Source organism: Piliocolobus tephrosceles, chromosome 16, assembly GCF_002776525.5.
Source record: "Piliocolobus tephrosceles isolate RC106 chromosome 16, ASM277652v3, whole genome shotgun sequence".
In the NCBI taxonomy this organism is placed as follows: domain Eukaryota; kingdom Metazoa; phylum Chordata; class Mammalia; order Primates; family Cercopithecidae; genus Piliocolobus; species Piliocolobus tephrosceles.
In genome coordinates, this window is record NC_045449.1 from 47921035 (window position 1) to 47945026 (window position 23992).

The 23992-nt window shown below is 50.9% G+C and overlaps 1 protein-coding gene across 4 annotated transcripts in view; it reads right to left on the reverse strand.

The window, feature by feature from the left end:
- PLXDC1 (plexin domain containing 1) overlaps positions 1-23992 on the reverse strand; it is an 86463-nt gene that overhangs the window by 33427 nt on the left and 29044 nt on the right. For all 4 annotated transcript variants that reach the window (XM_023204285.1, XM_023204284.1, XM_023204282.1 and 1 more), the window contains exons 3-7: positions 8320-8463; positions 7996-8065; positions 7211-7333; positions 6501-6619; positions 4675-4774 (exon numbers count right to left, since the gene is read on the reverse strand). In XM_023204285.1, coding sequence (XP_023060053.1) covers positions 4675-4774; positions 6501-6619; positions 7211-7333; positions 7996-8065; positions 8320-8463 — 556 coding nt within the window. The remainder of the gene's footprint in view (positions 1-4674; positions 4775-6500; positions 6620-7210; positions 7334-7995; positions 8066-8319; positions 8464-23992) is intronic.

Below are 23992 nucleotides of genomic sequence, written 5' to 3' on the forward strand. Positions count from 1 at the left end.
TGTGACCACGGATACGTCACTCTGCCTCTCTGAACATCTGTGTCCTCATTTAGAAAGGGACAAATGTACAAACTCACAATGTTTAGGGGAAGATCCAAGACACTCCTGCTCAGTGCCTGGGGAAGAGGATTATAATCAGAGTAGTAGGCAGATGCTAACACGCTCCCAAAGAGCCTCTACGGTTGCTGCCTGGTATCCACGTCCAGGTACAATCCAGCCTGAATGTAGACTGGATCTGTGATTTGCTTCTAGCCAGCAGAATATGGCAAGAAAAAAAAAAGAGAGAGAGAGAGGATGTTACTTCTAAAATTAAGCTATTAAAAGAACCTGGTTTGCATCTTCCTCGCCCTCTGCTGCTGTCTCGCTTGCCTATTCTGATGGAAGCCAGCTGCCGCATCATGGGGAAGTTTACCAGGCAAGGAGCCAAAGAAGGCCTCCTTGGGGAACTGAATCCTGAATCCTGAATCCTGCCAAACCACATGAAAGTTCTGAAGCAGGTCCCAACCCTCCCCACCTGCCACCCCATCATGGGGATAACTGTGACCCTGGCTAACACTTTTTTTTTTTCTTTTTTTGAGACAGAGTTTCACTCTTTCACCCAGTGAAATGGTGAGTGAGTGGTGTGAGGAGTGAAATGGTGCGATCTAGGCTCACTGCAAGCTCCGCCCCTCGGGTTCATGCGATTTTCCTCCTCAGCCTCCCGAGTAACTGGGATTATAGGTGCCCGTCACCACACCCAGCTAATTTTTTTGTTTGTTTGTTTGGTTTTTGAGACGGAGTCTCGCTCTGTCACCCAGGCTGGAGTGCAGTGGTGCAATCTCAGCTCACTGCAAGCTCCACCTCCCAGGTTCACGCCATTCTCCTGCCTCAGCTTCCCAAGTAGATGGGACTACAGGCACCCGCCACCACACCTGGCTAATTTTTTTTATTTTTTATATTTTATTTTTAGTAGAAATGGGGTCTCACCGTGTTAGCCAGGATGGTCTCGATCTCCTGACCTGGTGATCTGCCCGCCTCAGCCTCCCAAAGTGCTGGGATTACATGTGTGAGCCACCACGCCCGGCCCACACCCAGCTAATTTTTGTATTTTTAGTAAAGATGGGGTTTCATTATGTTGGCAGGCTGGTCTCAAATTCCTGACCTCAGGAGATCCACCTGCCTTAGCCTCCCAAAGTACCGAGATTACAGGTATGAGCCACTGCACCTGGCTGCCGGCTAACACTTCAATCACAGTCTGTCAAAATTGTAAATGCCCCTGCCCTTTGACCTAATGATTGAACTACTGAGAATATAGTGTATGGAAATACACAGGGGCATGAAAGTACCTACTGTATTATTTGCTATAGCCCAAGATTAAAAACAACTGAAAGTCTACCCCCAGGGGGCAGGTTAAATTAAAGTCCATCCATGGAATGGACTATCACACAGCCATTAAAGAGAAGAATGAAGCAGCTCACTATGTGCTGAGACAGAACGGCGGGCAGGATGTACTCTGTTCAAGTGCAGAACCACAGACATCATATGCTATCAAATACACACACACACACACACACACACACACACACACACACACACTTACCTGAAGGCTTGCAGCTCTGGAGATAACCCAGAACCCTGGTTTCCCCTCCCTTTGCCTCCAGGGAGGGGAAATGAGAGACAGGAAACAGAGACAGAGTTCAGGGGCAGGTGAAAAACCTAATCTCTGTACATCCTTTTACATCTTTTGCATTTTAGACTAGATACATTCATTCATGAAAAAATATAATTTTATAAATGAAGATAAAGAAATGCATTAGTAAATAGGCTGGGCGCAGTGACCCAGGCCAGAAATCCCAGCACATTGGGAGGCTTGCAGGGGAGGTTAGCTTGAGCTCAGGAGTCTGAGACCACCCCAGGCAACATAGAAAAACCCTGTCCATCTCTACAAACAAAATTTAAAGAGTAGCTGGGCATGGTGGCATGTGCCTGTGGCCCCAGTTTCTTGGGAGGCTGAGGTGGGAGGATGGCTTGAGCCCAAGTGTTCGAGGCTGCAGTGAGCTACCATGATGGACACTGCGCTCCAGCCTGAGACGCTGTCTCTAATAATAATAATAATAATGGATAGTAATTCATGGCTGGGCATGGTGGCTGACTCCTGTAATCACAGCACTTTGAGAGACCGAGGCAAGCAGATCACCTGAGGTCAGGAGTTCGAGACCAGCCTGGACAATGTGGTGAAACCCTGTCTTTACTAAAAATACAAAAATTAGCCAGGCATGGTGGCAGGCGCCCGTAAACCCAGCTACTCAGGAGGCTGAGGCAGGAGAATCACTTGAACCCAGGAGGCAAAGGTTGTAGTGAGCCAAGATTGCGCCACTGCACTGCCTGGGCAACAGAGCGAGACTCCATCTCAAAAAATAGAATAGTAATTCATGGAAATGGCAAAAATCTCAAAGAGGGATGTGCAAACGAGTAAAGGTGGAAACTCTGCACCACTACAGCATGCGACTTTTTGTCCCTGGTCACAAAAGCTGCATGAAAGTATGAAAGCACTGTGGTGGCAGCATCTGACCTGCAACACCCGCATGAGGACTCCGAGTCCTGCACTGTTCGCTACAGAACCAGGTGTCCTGCTGGATTATAAAATACTGAATTATAAAGTTTACCACAGTAAGATATTCTTATACAGGACTCACAGACCTGATGTGCCAGACATCGGGCCCAACACTTTACATACACTATCGCCTGCGTGTTTGCAGCAGCTGTAGGGGCAAAGTATCACTCTTATCCCCATTTTACAGATAAAGAAATAAACGCAGAGAGGTTAAGTGACTCACCAGAGGTCAGATGCTTGTGGAAAGTGTGGACTCCAGCTCAGGCTTCCAGTTCCAGAGCTGAGCCCCTAACACTCTGCTGAACTTTGCATATAGAAGGTACTGGGTAAAGACTTTTAACTAAGCCCTGGTCCTTTCCTTCAGATTAAAAAAAAAAAAATAGATTGAAGGCCCCATTATTCCCCAACCCTCAAATTTCTGTTAAAGACAGAGGCTTGGCTGGGCAGGGTGGCTCACGTCTGTAATCCCAGCACTTTCGGAGGCCAAGATGGGAGGATTGTGTGAGTTCAGGAGTTTGAGACAAGCCTGGGAAACATATCAAGACCCCGTCTCTACAAAAAATAACAAAATTAGCCAAGCATGGTGGCATGTGCCTATGGTCCCAGCTACTTGGGAGGCTGAGGTGGGAGGATAACTTGAACCTGGGAGGTGGAGGCTGCAGTGAATTGAAATTGCACTACTGCATTCATCCTGAATGATAGAGCAAGACTTTGTTTCAAAAAAAAAAAAAAAAAAGGCTGTGCTCAGATGCACAATGCCTCAAAGGCAGATGCCCTTCCTCTTCACTGTATCTCAACTGCGCCTGGAACATAGTGGCCCAGTGTGTAAGTAGGAACTCAGAACACGAGTACTGGAATTGAACAGAAATAGGCAACGATGTCTCCCCCAGGAAGCCCTGATTTCACAGAACGGCGGTACCTTGCCCCTCTACAGGAAGGTGACTTGGTGGCTCCCAAGGGTGTCCTTCCATCCAGCCTGGCATGGCGAGAGTGGAGTTGAGAATGCCCCCAGGCCCCATCAAGGCCCAGGTGGGGTGGGAAGGGCAGACAAAGGCTCCTCCCCAGACCTCCCAGGGTCCTACATGGCAGAACTTGTGCATATGGCTCAGCAGAAGAGGTCAGGTTAAAAAGTCTCTGAGTCAGGCCGGGCGCGGTGGCTCACGCCTGTAATCCCTGCACTTTGGGAGGCCCAGGCGGGCGGATCACGAGGTCAGGAGATGGAGACCATCCTGGCTAACACGGTGAAACCCCGTCTCTACTAAAAATACAAAAAATTAGCCAGGCGTAATGGTGGCGGGCGCCTGTAGTCCCAGCTACTCGGGAGGCTGAGGCAGGAGAATGGCGTGAACCCGCGAGGTGGAGCTTGCAGTGAGCCGAGACTGCGCCACTGCACTCCAGCCTGGGTGACAGAGTGAGACTCCGCCTCAAAAAAAAAAAAAAGTCTCTGAGTCAAGGGTCTAGAAGGAGCAGCAGTGGATGGGATGCTTGCCACCTCCCCAGGAGTACAAATCCAAGACCCCTGTAAGCTTGCAGTGGGGGTCGACAGCAGGGGCAGGGGAGAAAGACCTATGATCTCCAAAAATGTCAGCACTGGAAGATGGCCTGGGAGGGAGAAGCACTCCTTCAGCTACTCCCCCATTTTGTAGATGAGGCGACTGAGGCTAGAAAGATGATGTGGTTTGCTGAAGGACAGGGAGGTCACGGCGTGGCCGAGGCTGGATTCCTGTCTCCTGGCATCCTATGATGCTCCTTTTATCACCTGGAGTGGGAAGGCCAGTCTCTACTAGGGCATCTTTGGAGGTTTTCTACATGGAACAGGGGCTGAGTGGAAGGGCTGTGGCTCCCTTTCCCCTCAACCACCAGAGCAGTGCCTCCCATTGGAGATTTTGCTGGAGAAGATGGTCCCTCTGCTATAACAAAAGAAAGCTGGAAGTCACTAGGCCTCTTTACCTCCTTGGTTTCCCTGTCAGCTGTCTGCCCCTTGTCTACTCCCTGCCACTGCCATCCCCCCAGCAGCTCAGGTTCAGTCTGAACGGAGTCCTACCCCCATCAAGGCCTCTGCGGGGTCCCTGGAGACTCACCTGGCACATCCGGGGATGGATTGAGAATCATGAAGGCGTCCGATAGGCCGGTTTTGACAGGATGCTGGGAGGAGCTGATTTCCGGGACAGACATAGGGATCTGCGGCAGGGAGAAGAGGGTCCGTCCACCTCCCAAACGCTCTGGGGCCCACCCAGCCCTCCCCTGTGAGCTCCAGACCCATCTTTCTGGATGGCACCACCTCCTGGAGGACTCCAAAACAATGGGAACCCAGTTGGACCCCACCCAAATTCCAAGTCCTCTCCACACCCCCTCCAAGCACATTTTCTTCTTTCCTTGGTCTCGGTGAATGGCACTCTGTGCAGGCCAAAAACCTGGGACTCACCCTTTTCCCTTCCCTTTCTTTCATTTCTTCCCTTACCCATCTAATGCACCTGCAAATTCTGTTGCTTAACCTGCTAAGTGGCTCTCAAATCTGTCCATTTCTTTCCATTTCCCCCCATCCTACTCTAAACTGCTGTCACCTTTCTCCTAAATTACTTCCCAGTATTCCCTCTAAGCCCCCAACAACCTGTTCTCCACTCTAAAGCCAGAGTGACCTTTCTCAAGGGCAAATCTGTGGTTCCCTTGCCCTGTCCCCTGCCCCTCACTCCCTTCCAGCCATGCTGCCTTCTTCTGTTTTTTTTTTTTTTTTTTTTTGAGTTGGGGTCTCGCTCTTTCGTCCAGGCTGGAGAGCAGTGGCACGATCACAACTCACTGCAAGCTCCGCCTCCCGGGTTCAAGTCATTCTCCTGCCTCAGCCTCCTGAGCAGCTGGGACTACAGGCACCTGCCACCACGGCTGGCTAATTTTTTGTATTTTTAGTAGAGATGGAGTTTCACCATGTTAACCAGCATGGTCTCGATCTCCTGATCCGCCAGCCTCGGGCTCCCAAAGTGCTGGGATTACAGGTGTGAGTCAACGCACCCGGCTATTTTTTTTTTTTTTAAATAGAGGTGGGTGTCTCGCTATGTTCCCCAGGCTGGTCTTGAATTTCTGGGTTAAACCAATCCTCCCACCTCAGTCTCCCAAAGCACTGGGATTATAGTAATGAGCCACCACACTGGCTCACCATGCTGCCTTCTTTTTTTTTTTTTTTTTTTTTTTGAGACAGAGTCTCACTCTGTTGCCCAGGCTGGAGTGCAGTGGCACAATCTCGGCTCACTGCAACCTCCAACTCCTGGGTTCAAGCGATTCTCCTGCCTCAGCCTCCTGAGTAGCTGAGATTACAGATGCCTGCCACCACGCCTGGCTAAATTTTTTTAATTTTAGTACAGATGGGGTTTCATCATGTTGGCCAGGCTGGTCTTGAACTCCTGAGCTCAGATGATCCACCCGCCTCAGCCTCCCAAAGTGCTGGGATTACGGGCATGAGCCACCGTGCCTGGCCCATGCTGCCTTCTTTCAGTGCTTTGTGCCAGCCATGCCCTGTCCTGCCTCAGGACCTTTGCATGTGCTGTTTTCTCTCCTGGAACATACTTCATTCTCCTCTTTGCTTCCTGAACTCATATTTATCCTTCAGATTTCAACTCTTTTCCTCAGCAAAGCCTCCCCTGGCCTCTGTCAAGGTTAAGAGGTGTGTGAAAGGCTCAGCTAGCACCAGGCACCTCTACTTGTCACAGTGGTGATTCTACATTTGTCCCTGTAATTATTGTCCATCTCCACAACCAGACTTACAGCTCCAAAAGGGTAGGACCCGCAACCATCTTGTTAACTGCTGTATTCCCAGCAGCAAGTCCCATGCCTGGCACATCGTGAATTCTCTAAATATTTACTGAATGAAGAAAGGCTCCAAGACCCAGCTATCTCTGCAACTGGGCCTACTCACCTCTTTATAGCCGAAGACAATGCGGCCGTCACGGTGCAGAGCTGCCTGGAAGGTGAAACTGCCCCTGTCTTCCCAGCCTTGGAGATAGACATGGTCCCACTGAACCACAAAGACTGTCCCTAGGGAGAAGAACAGAGACCCGGCTGGACAGGAGATCATGCAAGGAGCAGGGCCCTACAGAAATGCCAGCCGGAGGGTGATGGCCACAGGTTGGGATGATGGGGAAGTTTGCAAATTTAAGGAGGCGGGAGCTGGGCAGCTCACTAAAGCAGCCTGGCTTCCAAGCAGCAGAGAAGCCAGAAGATCCCGCTTCAGCCCCAGATACTGTACTTGATCATCTCTTTCCCTTTCCTTCCTGGGAGTCTATTCTGACTCCTTGAGATAAAAGAAGGAGGAATGTCTGTTCTTCTGGGTTCAGATGGGGTTCAAGGAACATCCTGGTGAAAGTAAGAAACAACAAAGGCCCCTAACATTTATTTTACCTCGACTAAGAGCCAAGCACTGTCGTTTTGTTATCTCATCAGATTCTTCTGGGTGGCAGGCATTTTTGTCCCCATCTGACAGGTGAGGAAACTGAGCAGAGAAAGGTAGGTGGCCGCCTGGCTGTGGGACTGCGGGACTCTTGCCCTCTCTAGACCCTGTGCTCCTCTAGAGGGCTGGACAAGGGATCCCTGGAGCTGGGTGACTTAAATTCTGAGATCCGGTCTCACCGTTGTCAAAGTACACAACTGTGGAGTTGTCGGAGTAGCCAGGGTTGAAGTTGGCCATCAGGGGCGCCACATACTGAGTAGCTGTGAGCATCCGATGGATCACATCCCCCATGAAGATGAAGCCTAGGGTGGGAGATGTGCAGAGGAGTCACCAGAAATGGCCCAGAGGGGTCGCTTTGGGAGCCTTTTCCCCAAGGGCAAGAAGGGCAGCGCAGGCGGAGCTGGAAGTGAGCCTGAGATCTCTGTCGCCCATCCCCATCTGGCGGGCTCTGGGTCTGATGTGTATGGAGCCGAAGGGCCCTAGACAGGAGAAGGTCCTCCCTATTCCTTCAGTGGGACACAGACTATAGGGTGAGGGGGCAGGAAGAGGAGGGGACTCGCAGCTTTTCTCATCCCTGGGGAAGTGGGATGTGGAACTGAAGTGCAGGGATTAAAGACAGAAGCCTCCTATCAATAGGGAGCCTGGCCCCAGGAGCCCAAGCTCTCAGAGGGGTCTCCCTCTCCCTCTTAGTCAGTGACTCCGGGTCACAGGGCTGTCCACACTGACTCATGCTGGCCCAAGGAGACACACACACGCACGCACATGAGCAGGTCAGTTGATGCAAGGGGGATGCTCTGACATCCACTGACCCCCGCTCCTGAGAATCAGGCTCCTGTTAGAACCGAATGTGCATTCCTCCATTTCATCTACACAACCCTGTCTCCAGTTTGCCACCCCTGGGAGGGCCCCTGAGTTCGGGTTGAGGTCTCCAAACCCTCCCCGGGGCCCCACGATGTGGCCTTACCTCCAGTTGCTATGGTGATCTGCCGCAGAAGATGCCCGTAGAAAGCGAACTCAAAGGACAAGACCACTCTCTGCAGGGGATGGGAGAAAGTCAGCATGCCCTGGGCACCCACACTGCCTCGTGCTTGTTTGGACAGAGTGGGGAGCAGGCATGCCCAGGGCCACTACTGGGCACCCCAACTCTGGCAAAGTCCCATGGGAATCCCTGGAAGGTACCTCCTAGGTCACAGACCTCGGGCCACAGCCATGCCCACTGACCAGGCAGGGTGGGTTGGCCCCCAGCCTCCCAGCCCAGGGAAGCACGGCTGGGGACTGGGGCACTCACCGAAGCCTGCCGGTGGGTGTTGGAGAGTATCGTGTGGATCTTCACTTGGCTCCGGTTGGCCGCGGCCACATCTACCCACAGTTCCCGGCTGCGGGGCTCACTGGGGCCATAGAGACGGGACACATAATAACTGTGGTTGTCCTCCTGCCAGCACCAAAGATAAAGCGCACAGGAGGTGTGAGTAGTCAGCATTCCAGGAATCACTCTCTGCCCTTCCCCACTCAGACTTCTGGGTACCGGAAGTCACCACCCTCCCAGGGCGCTGGACCTGTGGCCCGAGGGCTGGTTTTGGCCTAGGACCCCCTGGCTTCCCCCTTGGCCCCAGACAGCTCACTAGCTGGCCCCTAGCGATGCCCCAACAGGCCTGGCCACAGCCAAATCCACACCTGCTGCACTCATGCTCAACCCTCCTGTTCCCAGACAAGCCAGGAGGCTGGCAGCCCCTGAATCCCTTCAGACCATGACCAAGGCTGAGCTTGGCTTGGGGCATGAGGGAGGAACAGACAGGATGGCCCCAAACCGGGCCCTTGTTTTCAGGGAACTCCCAGGCCAAGGGAGACTCATAGTCCCTGCCCTGGAAGAATACCCTATTTAATGGAAAAGAAAAATCTGAGCTGGACATGGTGACTCACGCCTGTAATCCCAGCACTTTGGAAGGCCAAGACGGGCGGATCACTGGAGGTCAGGAGTTCGAGACCAGCTTGGCCAACACGGTGAAACCTTGTCTTTACTAAATATACAAACATTAGCCTGGCCTGGTGGCACATGCCTGTAATCCCAGCTACTCGGGAGGCTGAAGCATAAGAATCACTTGAACCCGGAAGGCGGAGCTTGCAGTGAGCCGAGATCGCACCACTGCAGTCCAGCCTGGGCGACAGAGTGAGACTCTGTCTCAAAAAAAAGAGAAAAATCTGGATCTTAGAAGGCACCAGTCTAAAGGAGGAGGCTGCCTCTTGATCCTGGGGAGTTGCCAGTCTGGAATGGGACTTGTATGAACAGAGGAGCAGACACAGACCCTCAAGCAGAGCTGATACAGAACCCAGAGCCCACACAGCATCACCAGGGGAGTGGGAAGGGGAGAGAAGCAGCAAGGATTCCTTCCAGGCATACCTCTGAGCCTTTGCTGTGTGCCTGGTGGAGATAAAATAAAGAAGCCAGAACGCTGTGGGCTGGGGGTTCATTCTGCAAAGCTCTCCTGCAGAGGAGCACTTGGGCCAGGGTTTAAAGGAGGCCAGAGAAATGGTTGGCGAAAAGACTTAAGAGCCAGAGAGGGGCGATGTGGAAGCACTTCCTAGAGCCAGCCCAAGAGCGCCAGCCGCAGGAGGAAGGCGGGCAGGGCAGGCAGGTTCCCTCGGCAGCCACCGCCACAGAGATAGGGCTGCGGACCGGTGAGGAGCCCTGGGTCATTCATCAGGCTGCCCAGTGGTGGCGGTGGCAGACACAGCAGAGCAAACGACATTCTCCCTGCCAGGCTGCCAGCTGCCCAGCCGGCCCTTGCCCTGGGCCCAGCATGAGTGGGGACAGGGGGTTCCTGCAATCCTCACCTGCCAGAAGGCACTCTGCTCTTAACGACAAGTGACACACGCTGGGGACCTGGGGTTGGGGCAGGCCGGGGCAAGAGGAGCAGATAAAGCACGGTTGGTTGGTGTTGGGGGCTATTCCCTCTGCCACAGCCCTCCCTTCCTGCCTCCAGACAGCCCATGCCTCCACCCATCCTCAGCGGGGCAGTCAAACCAATCAAAACACCTCTCTGTTCACTGGCTATCCAGGGCTCCCTCAAGACACTGTCCTCGAGACAAAAACCAAAGCTCTTAGGCTGGCGTGCAAGATCCCACCATGAGCCAGCTCCAGCCTCTCTCTAGCTCCTTCTTTCTCCTCTCAGCACCTCTTGCATCCTTGTGCACCCCACCCCTGCAGACCAGACTCCCCTGACGGCCTCAAGCTATCAGTGGTCCCTCGTGCCATTGCCCACGCTGGTCCTCCTGTCCGGAATGGCTGCCCTTGCCTTCTCCCTTTGGCAGATTCCTGGTCATTCAACGCTCAGCTTAAACTCTGCCTTCTTTTATTTTTGAGACAGAGTCTCGTTCTGTCGCCCAAGCTGGAGTGCAATGGCATTACCTCGGCTCACTGCAACCTCCACCTCCTGAGTTCAAGAGATTCTCATGCCTCAGCCTCCCAAGTAGCTGGGATGACAGGCACACGCCACCATGCCCGGCTAATTTTTGTATTTTTAGTGGAGACGGGGTTTTACCATGTTGGCCAGGCTGGTCTCGAACTCCTGACCTCAGGTGATCCACCCACCTCAGCCTCCCAAAGTGCTGGGATTACAGGTATGAGCCACCGCGCCTGGCCAAACCCTGCCTTCTTATCGGTCTTCCACCCCTACCTCCCCAATGACCTCCACCCCATGGAAGTGGCCTCCACCATCCCTTATTTCAGGGGGTCCTCAAGAGGTGACTCGTGTACTATTTGCAAGAGTCACATGGGGCCACTCTTGTTGGATTTCTGGTTTTACTCATAAAGCCACCTGGTAGGGGTATGCCCTGATGCCACGGCCTCTGGGGTGAGGGCCAAGGATGCTGCTTCCCATTGCTGCCACAGCCACCAGTCCTGGAGTCTCGGGAGGGTACCCAAAGGGGGATGCACTGCTCTCCAGCTCTGCCCACAGGCACTGAAGCCACTGCTCCTGCCCAGAGCTCTTGGCCTCCCTCGGGAAAGCAGCTCCCTCTATTTCTGCCCCTTTCCCCACCCTCCAGGAGACCAAAGGCTTCATCTTTTTCCTTGGTTTCTGTCTCTCCTATCTCCACCCATCTCTGCTGGAGACCCCTATCTCCATTTAAAAAAAAAAAAACACCCATCAAAAAAACAAAGCTCCGTGCATAGCAATCTGTGCAGAGAGAACTGCACAAAGGAAGAGTCCGATGGCCGCCTCCCAGCCTGCTTCCTGGATTCACTGGTGAGCAGTTTTTATTCCACTTCCAAGCAAAAAAATTATAAGGGGCCCTGCCCAACACTGTACATCTGATAGTCTGCAGGACCCCAACTCTGCAGCTGGTTATGGTTCTCCTGGCACCACCTGCCACGGCCATAGCTACAACTCGCCCTCTTCCCCTGAATTCAAACAAAAAAGTGGTTTATATTAAAATACATCAGTTAGCATAAAATTTTGCCTGAAGAAAGGAAACCAAGTTTAGATGCTATTCAGCCATCTTTTATTATTATTTATTTATTTGAGATGGATTCTCACTCTGTTGCCCAGGCTGGAGTGCAGTGATGCAATCTCAGCTCACTGCAACCTCTGCCTCCCGGGTTCAGGTGATTCTTATGCCTCAGCCTCCCGAGTAACTGGGATTACAGGTGTGGGCCACCACGCCCAGCCCAGCCCATTATTTAAATGTCTGTTTGCCCCTGAACTACGAGCCCCTGATGGGCAGGGATGGGCAAAGTCACCTCTGTGCCTATATGGCTCAAGGTCCCTCACTTCCTCCATGCTTAGGAAGTGTTTGCTGGAGGTGGGGGTGGGGGGACCAGTGCTTTGCAATGTGTTAAAATTGGGGAAATAAACTTGCCTCCCTAAATCCTGGGCTATCTTATGATCTGTTGGTGAGGGGAAAACGAGTGGCCCACCTTAACACAGCCAGCACCAGATAGCCCTTCCATCCTTTTGCATGCTGTAGTGGGTTTCAACTGTGTTACCCAAAACGGTATGTTCAAGTGTGCACCTCTGGTACCTATGAATGTGACCTTATTTGGAAATAGTCTTTACAGATGAATCGAGTCAAGATGAAGGCAGACCGGATTAGGGTGGGCCCTAAATCCAATGACCGGTGTCTTTTTGTAAACAAAGAGGGAAATGTGGATACAGAGACACAGAGGAGATATAGGGAGGATCCCTGTCGCAGTGAAGGCAGAGATTGGAGTGACGCTGTTTACAAACCAAGCACACCAAGGATTTCCAGGAGATCCAGAAGCTAGGACAAGACAAGCAAAGATCCTTTCCCGGGGCCTTGAGAGGCAGCGTGGCCCTGCTGACACCTTGATTTCGGACTTCTGGCCTCCAGAACTTCAAGTGAATAAATTCCTGTTGTTTTCAGCTACCAAAATTGTGGTAATTTGTTCTGGCAGCCCTAGGAAACGAATATCCGTGCCACAGATGTGTGTTACCGTGGCCCAGTTGGGACAACCTGAAGTTGTTTTCCCTGTTCCACGTCATCCCCTTGCTTAGGCCATTCCGTGGCTTCCCAGTTGCACTCAGAACAAAGGTCACACCCCTTCCGCCATTCCCTTCTCTTCTTTACTAACAGAACATTGATTTTGGATTGAGCAAAGTGGTTCATGCCCATAATCCCAGCACTTCCAGAGGCCAAGGCTGGAGGATCACTTGAGGTCAGAAGTTCAAGACCAGCCTGGGCAACATAGTGAGACCCTGTCTCCACAAAAAGTACAATAAAATAAAACAATTAACTGGGCATGGCTGTGCATGCCTATATTCACAGCAACTCAGGAGGCTGAGGCAGGAGGATCCCTTGAGCCCAGGAAGTCGAGGCTGCGGGGAGCTGTGATTGGGCCACTGCACTCAGCCTAAATGACACAGTGAGATTCTGTCTCAAAACAAAAATTGATTCTGTAGCAACCAGCAATGTAGCCATCTAATAAACCTCATTCCCGGGATGTCAAGGATTACCATGTGACACAGGCTGGCTCGTGATGTCAGCTGAAGGTTCTAGTGGAGCCTTTTGAAAGAGGTCAAATTTGACTGCTTGTCCCTCTTATCTTTGCCCTTCTTCTTCCTGCCTGGAATGCAGACATGATGGCTGGAGTTCCAGCAGCCATCTTGTGAGTATAAGGACAACAGCCACACCCTAAGGATGTTGAAGTGGAGAACTAGATGGAGCCTCGGTCCATGATGACATGCTGGAGGGCTGCTCCTTAAATCCCTGGATTTAGCTCTCTGTTACACGGAAACACAAATCCTTCCCCAGGTGTGGTGGTCTGGCCCTGACTCAACACTTCCTTCTCTCCCCTGCTTTCTTGTTCTGGGAATCACCACGCAGTTGTCTGCCTCAGGACCTTGGTGCTGCCTGTGCCTCAAAATTTCTTCCCCTTCCCTGTTCAGGAGCTGACCCTTCCTCACCCATCCAGCCTCAGCTCAGGAGTCACTTCTTCGAGAAAGCTTCTCTGATTCGCTGTTGCATTCCCATCACACCCTGTGCTTCTTTCTCCTGTGTTTTGCACACTTGTGACAATTTACTTGGATTTTATACACATCTTCATGTCTGCCTTTCCTGTAAGATCATAAGACCTCAAAAGTAAGGTCAGCCTTTATCTATCATTTTTAAGCACAGAGTACGTGTTCAGTGGAGGATTTGTTGAGCAAAGAATGACCACGAAGTATAGCTGCCTGTTTCACGGGTACCACTACATATTCTGAAGCCCAGGATAGGGTCATTTTATGAAACAAAGCAGGACAGCTGCAGATGCTAAACAGGTGCTCTCAGGTAAGTCTCAGAGTCAACTGAATACAGCTTCCACTGGGAACCTGAGCAGGCCAGTGTTTAAGACAGTTGCTTTGAGGCTGGGAGAAAGGTCTGGTTTTAATCAGCCTACTTCCTGGGCCCCGAACAGTGAGAGCTTTCCCCAAACCTCCAGGCATCTGAAATGAGTGCCCGGGACAGAAGCCACACTCTGCAGTTGTGAAGCCCAAACAGATGCTGGCGTGTCTCTTGCCGCCTCAGCTAAGACTGCAAAGGGTGAGATTCCTGGGAATGCCTCTTCCTGGCCCGTTGCTCCAAGTTCTCTGCTTCAAAGCAAAAACAAGCGGTCTGATCCAAACTAGTGCTGCTCTACAGAGAAGCCAGGCCCTGTGTCACGTGCCTCAGCTCTGACACGTCCATGATCCTTGGACTCATTCTTGGAGTTCCCAGTGATCCCTGCAATGGCACCTCTTAACTGACATGAAGCTTTCATCTATTCTGACTCAAGGAGAGTCAGAAATGAAAGGAGCTGCTGCCTCTAACTCCTAAGTTGATTCTCTCCAATGAGTCAGCAGATCCCAGGGAGGGCTAGAGCCTCGAAGCCTAACGATGCCCTACTCAGGCCAGCGAGGGTGAGGCCAAGCTCTGCTTCAGGCCTCAGAAGTGCCAAGTACAGCTGGCCTGCCACGGGAAGGACTGGCTCAAGGGCAATGCCATGCAGAATCTGCCACAGGTCCCAAACAGGCCCAACAGACTGCCCTCCTGGCACGCCTGACTTTTATTACTCCAGGACAGTGAAGCCAGGAGCCATATCTACTCAGCTCTGGCTGAGAGCGGCCACAGAGTGATGGGTGAGGCCAAAATGCACCCTGGAGGGAGGGGGTGACTTAGTGGGATCACTCCTGGGCAGAGCCAAGCACAAAGCCTGCAGGGGAGCATTTGGGAGCATGGGAGGAAGGAGAAGGGAAGCTGGCATTTGCTGAGTGGTGATGGGAGAGTGCTGGGCATTTTGTATTTGTTACTGCAGGGCAACCCTAGGAGTTGAACACTAATATTAGTCCCATTTCCTCAGTAGGGAAACTGAGACTAGAAATCATGTAACTAGGCCAGGCGTGGTGGCTCATGCCTATAAGCCCAGCACTTTGGGAGGCTGAGACAGGGCAGATCACCCTGTCTCACCAAACAAAACATAAAAAGAAATAATGTAACTGTATGAAACCAGGTCAGTTCCACTCAAAGACGGTGACCTTTCCTCTATCCACTGTCTCTGAGATCTTAAAGCAACAGCCCTCCGGGAAGGTGACTTAGGCCACCTACCAGTCATTGGTTAAAATCTCAATCAGAAGGACTACGGTCTGGAGGTTGGAGCTCAGGGACGGTGGTGCGTTCATCTCGCCCCCAGAACCTCCCTAGCGCAGGGCCTGGCACTCGGTGTCTGGTGGGTATTCAGCATCTGCCTGCCAAATGAGCTGAATAACAAGGATTCTGCAGCCAGTGGTGTCAAGACTGTGCTGAGAATGTACAGTGTGGCTCTGACAAGGACAGCGTCCTCCCCCATCTCCAATGGCAGGTGACACAAAAGCCACTTGTGGAGGAACCAGCTGCCTCCTCTGGGAATCCAAGCCCATAGACAGCATTCCCAAACCTGGGACTTCCTGGACACAGGAAGGTGTCTCTGGATTCCTCAATTTCTTCTCTGAGGAAGTGAAGCCAACACGGGAGATACCTTCGGGGGCAAGAAAGAGAAACCCAGGTCGAACCCAGGTTCAACACGAAGGACTTGTGTTAGACCACGCATCCGAGAGCCGCAGGGAGGCAGCAGGGCAGCAGGCGTGGAACATGGATGATCCTTGTGTCATCAGGGCGTTGTCCTAAGTGAACTGCCTCCTGGTCCGAAGAGGGCTTCCTTGTCGGGTTCAAAAGGAGAAACCTCGCACCAAGAGTGGAATGCAAGATCTTCCCTTCAGTCTGATGCGGCCCCCGACTATTACAGGGGCCAGGGCGTGCCAGATTGGTGTAAACCAGTCTACTTCCGCCAGGAACTGGGGATCATGGCTCCGCTAGAAATGGGGAATGGAAGTTGGGTGAGCAAAGGCCTAACATCAAGGTTGATGGGGAATGTGGCTCAATGACCAAGACTAAGCTCTTTGAGTCTTTCTTCTCTGCCACTTTCAGTGTGGGCTTCATTGTAAGGCTAGGCACCTTGTAGCGACGGGATGGCTGACGGTGGCAACTAGCCCTGGCTCATGGAAGCAAGACAGGCACAGCACACATCTCCCCGACCACTGAATGACACTTGTGCTTCAAGATGGCAGGGCCAACCTGGGTCCCCTGCCACCTCTGGACTAGGGAGCCCTAGATGCTAAACAGCTTCCACTTAGACTAAACACCAGCTGGGGGGTAGGGTTATGGAGGAACCCAAGATCCCATTCCTATGTGCAAGGCTGTAAGGTAAAATATATGTTGAAAAGTCAACCACAATGTCCACTTGCCACCTGAATCCAGCCAATGAACCAGTACTCTCAAAGGACAAGAAGCACTTAGGGAGGCGGAGGCAGAAACATCGCTTGAATCCAGGAGTTCAAGACCAGCTTGGGCAACACAGTGACATCCCCCAAGTCTACGGAAAAAATGCAAAAATTAGCTGGGCATGGTGGCATGCACCTGTAGTCCCAGCTACTTGTGAGGCTGGGGCAGGAGGATCACCTGATCCCAGGAGATCAAAGCTGCAGTAAGCCATGATCGTGCCACTGCATTCCAGCCTGGACGACAGAGCAAGACATTGTCACAAAACAAACAAAACCAAGAGACATGCCTTTTACTTTCTGGAAGCAGAGCTGAGTAAAGGGTTTGATTGGCCAGCATCCTCCAATCTGTCCACATTTCCAGGGAGGTGCAACAATTCTGCCAACCACTCAGGCCTTGGAGAATGAAAAAGAAGAGCCTTCAGCTGGGGCACGGCTGCTCCACTGTATTGTTTGTCTCCATCCAGTTCTTTATGAGGCCAGAGTTTACCCAGGTTCCTCAAAGCTGAGCATCAGTGATGCAATTAAAGCTATTGCCACCTACCCCGGGTATACTAGAACCAGTCCATTTAATCTAGAATTCCTTAATTCCTTCCTTCTTCCTTCCTTCCTTCCTTCCTTCCTTCCTTCCTTCCTTCCTTCCTTCCTTCCTTCCTTCCTTCCTTCCTTCTTTCCTCTCAGTCTCTCTCTTTCTTTTCATTTCTTCTTTTCTTTCTTTTCTTTTCTTCTTTTTTGAGATGGAGTTTTGTTCTTGTCGCCCAGGCTGGAGTGCAATGGTGAGATCTCGGCTACTGCAACCTCTGCCTCCTGGGATCAAATGATCCTCCTGCCTCACCCTCCAGAGTCTCTGGGATTACAGGTGCACGCCACCACGCCCAGCTAATTTTGTGTTTTTAATAGAGACAGGGGTTTTACCATGTTGGCCAGGCTGGTCTTGAACTCCTGACCTCAGGTGATCCACCCACCTTGGCCTCCCAAAATGCTGGGATTACAAACATGAGACACCATACCCTCCTAGTCTACAATTTCTGATGCTCCTGAAACATCAATGTTGTATGGAGCCCTGCTAACTAAAATTTCAGGCATGGCATTATATTTTAAACAATATCCTTGTACCAGACATTGTACATAAAAACCTTGTACAGTTTTAGGATGCTCCATCCCCATCCCAAGGATGTCTGCCCCCCACCCATAGGCCCTGCTGAGTTGACTACACCCATCACAGTCTCCCACATGACCCTGTGTTTCCTCAGACTGATTGGACATAGGTAGTCACATGATTCAAAAGTAGCTCATCTCTTGGAAGCCTACAATCTACAGCTTGTGCAGTCTGAGCCAATCAGATCACATCCACCCCCCTACACACAGGGTGAAATTGGGAAACTGAAAAGCTGGCGGCAGGAGAGCTGAGTTGAAAGATCATGGAGACTTAGGAACTGAAACCATTCAAGATGAACAGGGTCTGTGAGAAAAAAAGAAAAAAAAGAACTGAAACCATCTTGAGCTGTCTGCAGAAGACTTCTGATCCACAGAAAGGAAAAGGCAGACCTTATATACATCTGGCTTCAATAAACATATGATGCATTAATGAAAAGGAGGCAAGAACTGGGGGAGGGGACCTGGTTCCCAACAGTTTTCCAGCTTCCTTGAGGTCTGGCTGCCTTCATGTCCAGACCTTGGGTCTCCCGTGATCGTCTTCTGCACCCTCGCGATAATCCTTCTGTGTAGGACAGCTCAAATAGCTCCTCAGAACCAAAAGAACCTTAAATAGAATAGCCTTGCTTATGAGGTGATCAGAGGAAAAACCTCCAGGGTGAGCCCAGGCAGTCCTTAATTGACACAGACAGCAAGAATCTGAGCCGGGCGCGGTGGCTCACGCCTGTAATCCCAGCACTTTGGGAGGCTGAGGCGGGCGGATCACGAGGTCAGAAGATCGAGACCATCCTGGCTAACACGGTGAAACCCCGTCTCTACTGAAAACACAGAAAAAAAAATTAGCCGGGCGTGGTGGCAGGCGCCTGTAGTCCCAGCCATTTGAGAGGCTAAGGCAGGAGAATGGTGTGAACCCAGGAGGTAGAGCTTGCAGTGAGCAAAGATCGCGCCGCTGTGCTTCAGCCTGGGTGACAAAGCAAGACTCCATCTCATAAATAAATAATAAAATAAAAGATGGCTTAAAAAAAAAAAAAAAGAATCTGAATGAGCCCACCACAAAGCAAGGATATATGTTTAAGATTATGAATATGCTAATTACCGTGATCTGATCACTGTATGTTATATGTATTGAAACATCACTATGTACCCCATGAATATGTACAATTATTTGTCAATTAAAAAATTAAATTAGATCGGGCGTGGAGGCTCAGGCCTGTAATGCTGGTACTTTGGAAGACCCGGTGAGTGGATCACTTGAGCTCACAAGTTCGAGACCAACCTGGGCAACATGTTGAAACCACCATCTCTACAAAAATTACAAAAACTGGCCAGGGGTGATGGCGTGCACCTGTAGTCCCAGCTATGCAGAGTCTGAGGCAGGAGAATCGTTTGAGCCTGGAAAGTTGAGGCTGCAGTGAGCCAAGATCGCGCCACTGCACCCCAGCCTGGGCGACAGAGTGAGACCCTGTCTCAAAAAAAAAAGCTGAGTTCCCAGCCATAATGGGAGGGGAAGTCAGACACACCTCATTGTAACCCCTCCCTTTTGCAGTTCAGACACAATTGACCAGTATTAAAGTTAAAATAGAGATCAGAAGACAGACGGAATGGACTCAGTGGCAATATGATATCAAATTATAAACAGGATCTACGGCCATGACAGGCATGGGTTAAATCACGCACCCCTGCAGGCCACTCTGACCTGGCACTTTTTTGTTTTGTTGTTTTGTTTTTTGAGACGGAGTTTCTCTCATGTAACCCAAGCTGGAGCGCAATGGCACCATCTTGGCTCACGGCAACCTCCGCCTCCCAGGTTCAAGTGACTCTCTTGCCTCAGCCTCCCAAGTAGCTGGGATTACAGGTGCCCACCACCACGCCCAGCTAAATTTTGTATTTTTAGTAGAAACCAACCTCAGGTGATTCACCCACCTCGGCCTCCCAAAGTGCTGGGATTACAGGTGTGAGCCCCCGTGCCTGGCCTGACCCAGCATATTGAGTCTTGCTCTGACATATCATGTGACATATCAGGTAAGGCATGAGAGGATGTGACTCCTGAAGATCATATGACACATGGTGTGATATGATTGGCAGATCACATGATGATTAGCAAACTTCTTTATCTTAAACATTCTTTTCCACTGAATCCAAGTTTTCTATGTTTATTTATTTTAGATTTTTTTTTTTTTTGAGACAGGGTCTCACTCTATTGCCTAATCATGGCTCACTGCAGCCTCAGTCCTCGACCTCCAGGGCTCAAGTGATCCTTCCACCTCAGCCTTTTGAGTAGCTGGGATCACAGGCGTATTCCATGACACCCAGCTAATTTTTTTTTTTTTTTTTTTTTTTTGAGTCAGAGTTTTGCTCCTGTTGCCCCGGGTGGAGTGCAATAGTGTGATCTCGGCTCACTGCAACCTCCACCTCCTGGGTTCAAGTGATTCTCCTGCCTCAGCCTCCCAAGTATCTGGGATTACAGGCATGCGCCATCACGCCCGGCTAATTTTGTATGATTTTATATTTTTAGTAGAGACAGGGTTGGGATTACAGGCATGAGCCACTGCACCTGGCCAAACACCCAACTAATTTTTAAATTTTTTGTAAAGTCAAGGTTTCACCCTGTTGCCCAGTCTGGTCTCAAACTCCTGGGCTCAAGCGATCCTCACATCAGCCTCCCAAACTGCTGGGATTACAGGCATGAGCCACTGCACTTGGCCTCTACTGACTCCAGGTTTTTGAACAAAGCCTTACTGCTTTAACCAACTGCAAATTAAAGAATCTCTGAACCCACCAATGACCTGTGAGCTCTCACTTCAAGATAGCTCACCTTTTTTGGGCCAAACCAACATATAAACTCCATATATTAATTTATGACTTTGCCGGTAATTTCTGCTTCCCTAAAATGTATAAAGCAGAGTTGTCACTTGTCTCAGGATCACTTACTCAAGGCTTCTTGGGTTTGTGTTTTCTCCAGGCTGTGATCACTCATAGAGGCTCAGAATAAACCTCTTTGAAATATTTTAGAGTTTGATTTCTCCGCCAACACCACCATGATTCTTCTTCTCTAAAGTCAAGCACAGCTAACTTCTTGGCTGGCCATTGGGACAAAGAGTCCCATGGCTTGGAATTCACCAACTTTGGGGACACTTCCCAACTGCCACCATAGACCCCTTACCACGCTGCCACCCACATGGGCAGTTTTGATGGAGGAACCCCACTCATGGCAAAGACTGATAAATGCCTCCCAATAACCATTCTCTCCTTCCTTGAGTCGCAAAGGCTCCCAGTTATAGCTAGGCACACGAGCACACACACAGTTAAACCATATTTCTCAGCCCTCCTTATGGCTAGGTATGGCTATATGACTATGTCTGTCAATGGAAGATGAGCAGAAAGATTGCCCTTAATAAGAATGGGTGACCGGATCTGGAGGCTCACGCCTTTGGGAGGCTGAGGCCAGCAGATCACTTGAGGTCAGGAGTTCGAGACCAGCCTGGCCAACACGGCGAAACCCAATCTCTACTAAAAATACAAAAATTATCCATGGGCCGGGCGCGGTGGCTCAAGCCTGTAATCCCAGCACTTTGGGAGGCTGAGACGGGTGGATCACGAGGTCAGGAGATCGAGACCATCCTGGCTAACAAGGTGAAACCCCATCTCTACTAAAAAATATAAAAAACTAGCCGGGCGAGGTGGCAGGCGCCTGTAGTCCCAGCCACTCGGGAGGCTGAGGCAGGAGAATGGCGTGAACCTGGGAGGCGGAGCTTGCAGTGAGCTGAGATCCGGCCACTGCACCCCAGCCTGGGCGACAGAGCGAGACTCCGTCTCAAAAAAAAAAGAAAAAAAAAAAATTATCCATGTGTGGTGGTGTCACCTATAATCCCAGCTGCTCAGGAGGCTGACACAGGAGAATCACTTGAACCTGGGAGGTGGAGGTTGTAGTGAGCCGAGATCATGCCACTGCACTCCAGCCTGGTTGACAGAGCAAGACTCTGTCTCAAAAAAAAAAAAAAAAAAAAAAAAAAGAATGGGGACTGGGTGTGGTGGCTCACGCCTGAAATTCTAGCACTTTGGGAGGCTGAGGTGGGCAGATCGCTTGAGGTCAGGAGTTTGAGACCAGCTCCGCCAACATGTTGAAACCCTGTCTCTACTAAAAATATTTAGAAGTTAGCTGGGCGTGGTGATGCACACCTGTAATCCCAGCTACTCTGGAGGCTGAGGCAGGAAAATCACTTGAATCCAGGAGGTGGAGGTTGCAGTGAGCCAAGATTGCGCCACTGCACTCCAGCCTGGGTGATACAGCAAGGCTCTGTCTCAAAAAAAAACTGGGGTGCCCTCCCTCTGCCTGGCTGGGATGCAGATGTGATGGCGGGAGCTGAAACAGCTGTCTCGAGCTACAAAATGGAAAGCACATGTTTTAGAAGGCAGAGGTGCAAGATAGCAGGAACCTAGGCCCCCAACACCACGGAGACACATCAACATTTGCTTACTTATGCTCACACTATTACATGTGAGAGAAGAATAGGTTTCTCTCATAGCTAAGGGCCTTGTCACTTTGGCATCTGTTACAACAGCTGAACCTATATCCTAATTAATACAAGGCCCTAAGGGGTCTCTCCAGGCCACTCTATCCCAGGGTATTGTCACTATAATCCATATGGATGTGCCTCTTAAAAAGAATGCGGAGACCTTGCCTGGCAGTGAATCTTCCTTCCCAAGGAGTTCACACAATTCACAGCCCGTTGCAGAAGCTCTGACCGGGATGACCTGACATTTCAAAGGAGCTCAGAGAGGGTTACGTGAGCTATGCCACTTGGCAAGTCCACCAAAGGGAATGATGTTTCCTTGAAATGTGTGCAAGAAACCCTGATCAATAATCCACATTTGTTTTGGGAGGCAGTGTGATATGGATTTCAAACATTTTTGGTCCTGAAATCATTTCTTCCAAGAAATCTTTCATAGAAGCTCAATACATCAATCACATCAAAGTAAAGCCACGTTGGGAGAAGGACAGAGGAGGCTGGAGCCCAGCCTGCTGTGCTACTTCTTTTTCCACCACCCTCCCTCCCACAGCAGCCCATGAAGTGCTTGGGGTTCCATGGAGCACAATTCGAAAACCATGCTCTAGGATCAAGCATATGGTCTGTGGAGTAAGACAGACCCAAGTTCCAAAATGGGCTCCATTATGTAATGGTTGGTGTCCAGGATTCCTCTCTTCTCTGAGGGTCAGTTCCCTCATCAGTGACCTTTCTTGCAAGGTTCCTTTTTTTTTTTTTGAGACGGAGTTTCACTCCTGTTGCCCAGGCTGAAGTGCAACAGCCCCATCTCAGCTCACTGCAACCTCTATCTCCTGGGTTCAGGTGATTCTCCTGCCTCAGCCTCCCAAGTAGCTAGGATTACAGATGTGTGCCACCACACCAGCTAATTTTTGTATTTTTAGTAGAGACGGGGTTTCACCATGTTGGCCAGGCTGGTCTCAAACTCCTGACCTTAGGTGTTCCACCTGCCTCAGCCTCCCAAAGTGCTGGGATCACAGGCGTGAGCCGCCGTGCCCAGCCTCTTGCAGGGTTCTTGAAAGGATTAGACAAAACATATCAACACGAAGCTCTTAGCCCAGTGCCTGGCCCACAGGAGGTATTTGAGAACTGGGAGCTATTACACTGATTTGGTTGGACCTTTCCAGGAAAGGGCTTGATTGTGGAGGCTGCCTCCTCAAAGCAACCCCCAGCTCCATCTGAAATGTCAGCAGTTACAGTATTTCTTCCGCCTCAATTAGTCATGCCTGGAGGCCCGACAGGCACTTCATTTCTGACAGCGGGGCAGCTTTTACCTTGGCTGAGCTCAAGACATTTCTGGACGGGAACTCTGGCTAAGCTGTCACAGTCAGCCCATCACCTGCCAGCCAACTGGCAGGAGGAAATGCTGGGGCAAGCAACCAAGGATGCCCTGCAGGGCTGCTAGAGAGACTTGGCCGGCCAGGCTGGTCAGGATGGTGCTGAGGCAGCTGGGGCCAACCCAGGAGGCATGGACGGGATTACTGCGGGGAGGGGGACATCCTAGTCCCTGCCCTTCGATCGCAGGGCACACAAACCATGAGGCCTTACAAGGCCAACAGACACGCGTTCTAGATCCTGCTGTTCAAAGAGCGCCCCTGGGCCGCAACATCAGCATCACTGGGAGCCCATTAGAAATTCAGATTCTTGGGCCCAATCCCAAGCCTGCTGAATCAGCATCTACCTTTGGAAGCACTTCCAAGGGGATTTTTTGGAAAGCACAGTTTCAGAGGTCCTGGTTCAGAAGTACCTTCTGTATCAACACGTCACTCATTTTTGTCCCTGAGGAGATGGGGGGTAAGAGCTCAGACTGCCTGGGCACTGTGGCTCACACCTGTAATCCCAATACTATAAGAGGCAAAGGAGGGAGGGTCAGTTGAGGCCAGGAGTAAGAGACCAGCCTGGGCAACATAGGGAACCTCCATCTCTACAAAAAATACAAAAATTAGCTGGGTGTGATGGGGCACACCTGTAGTCC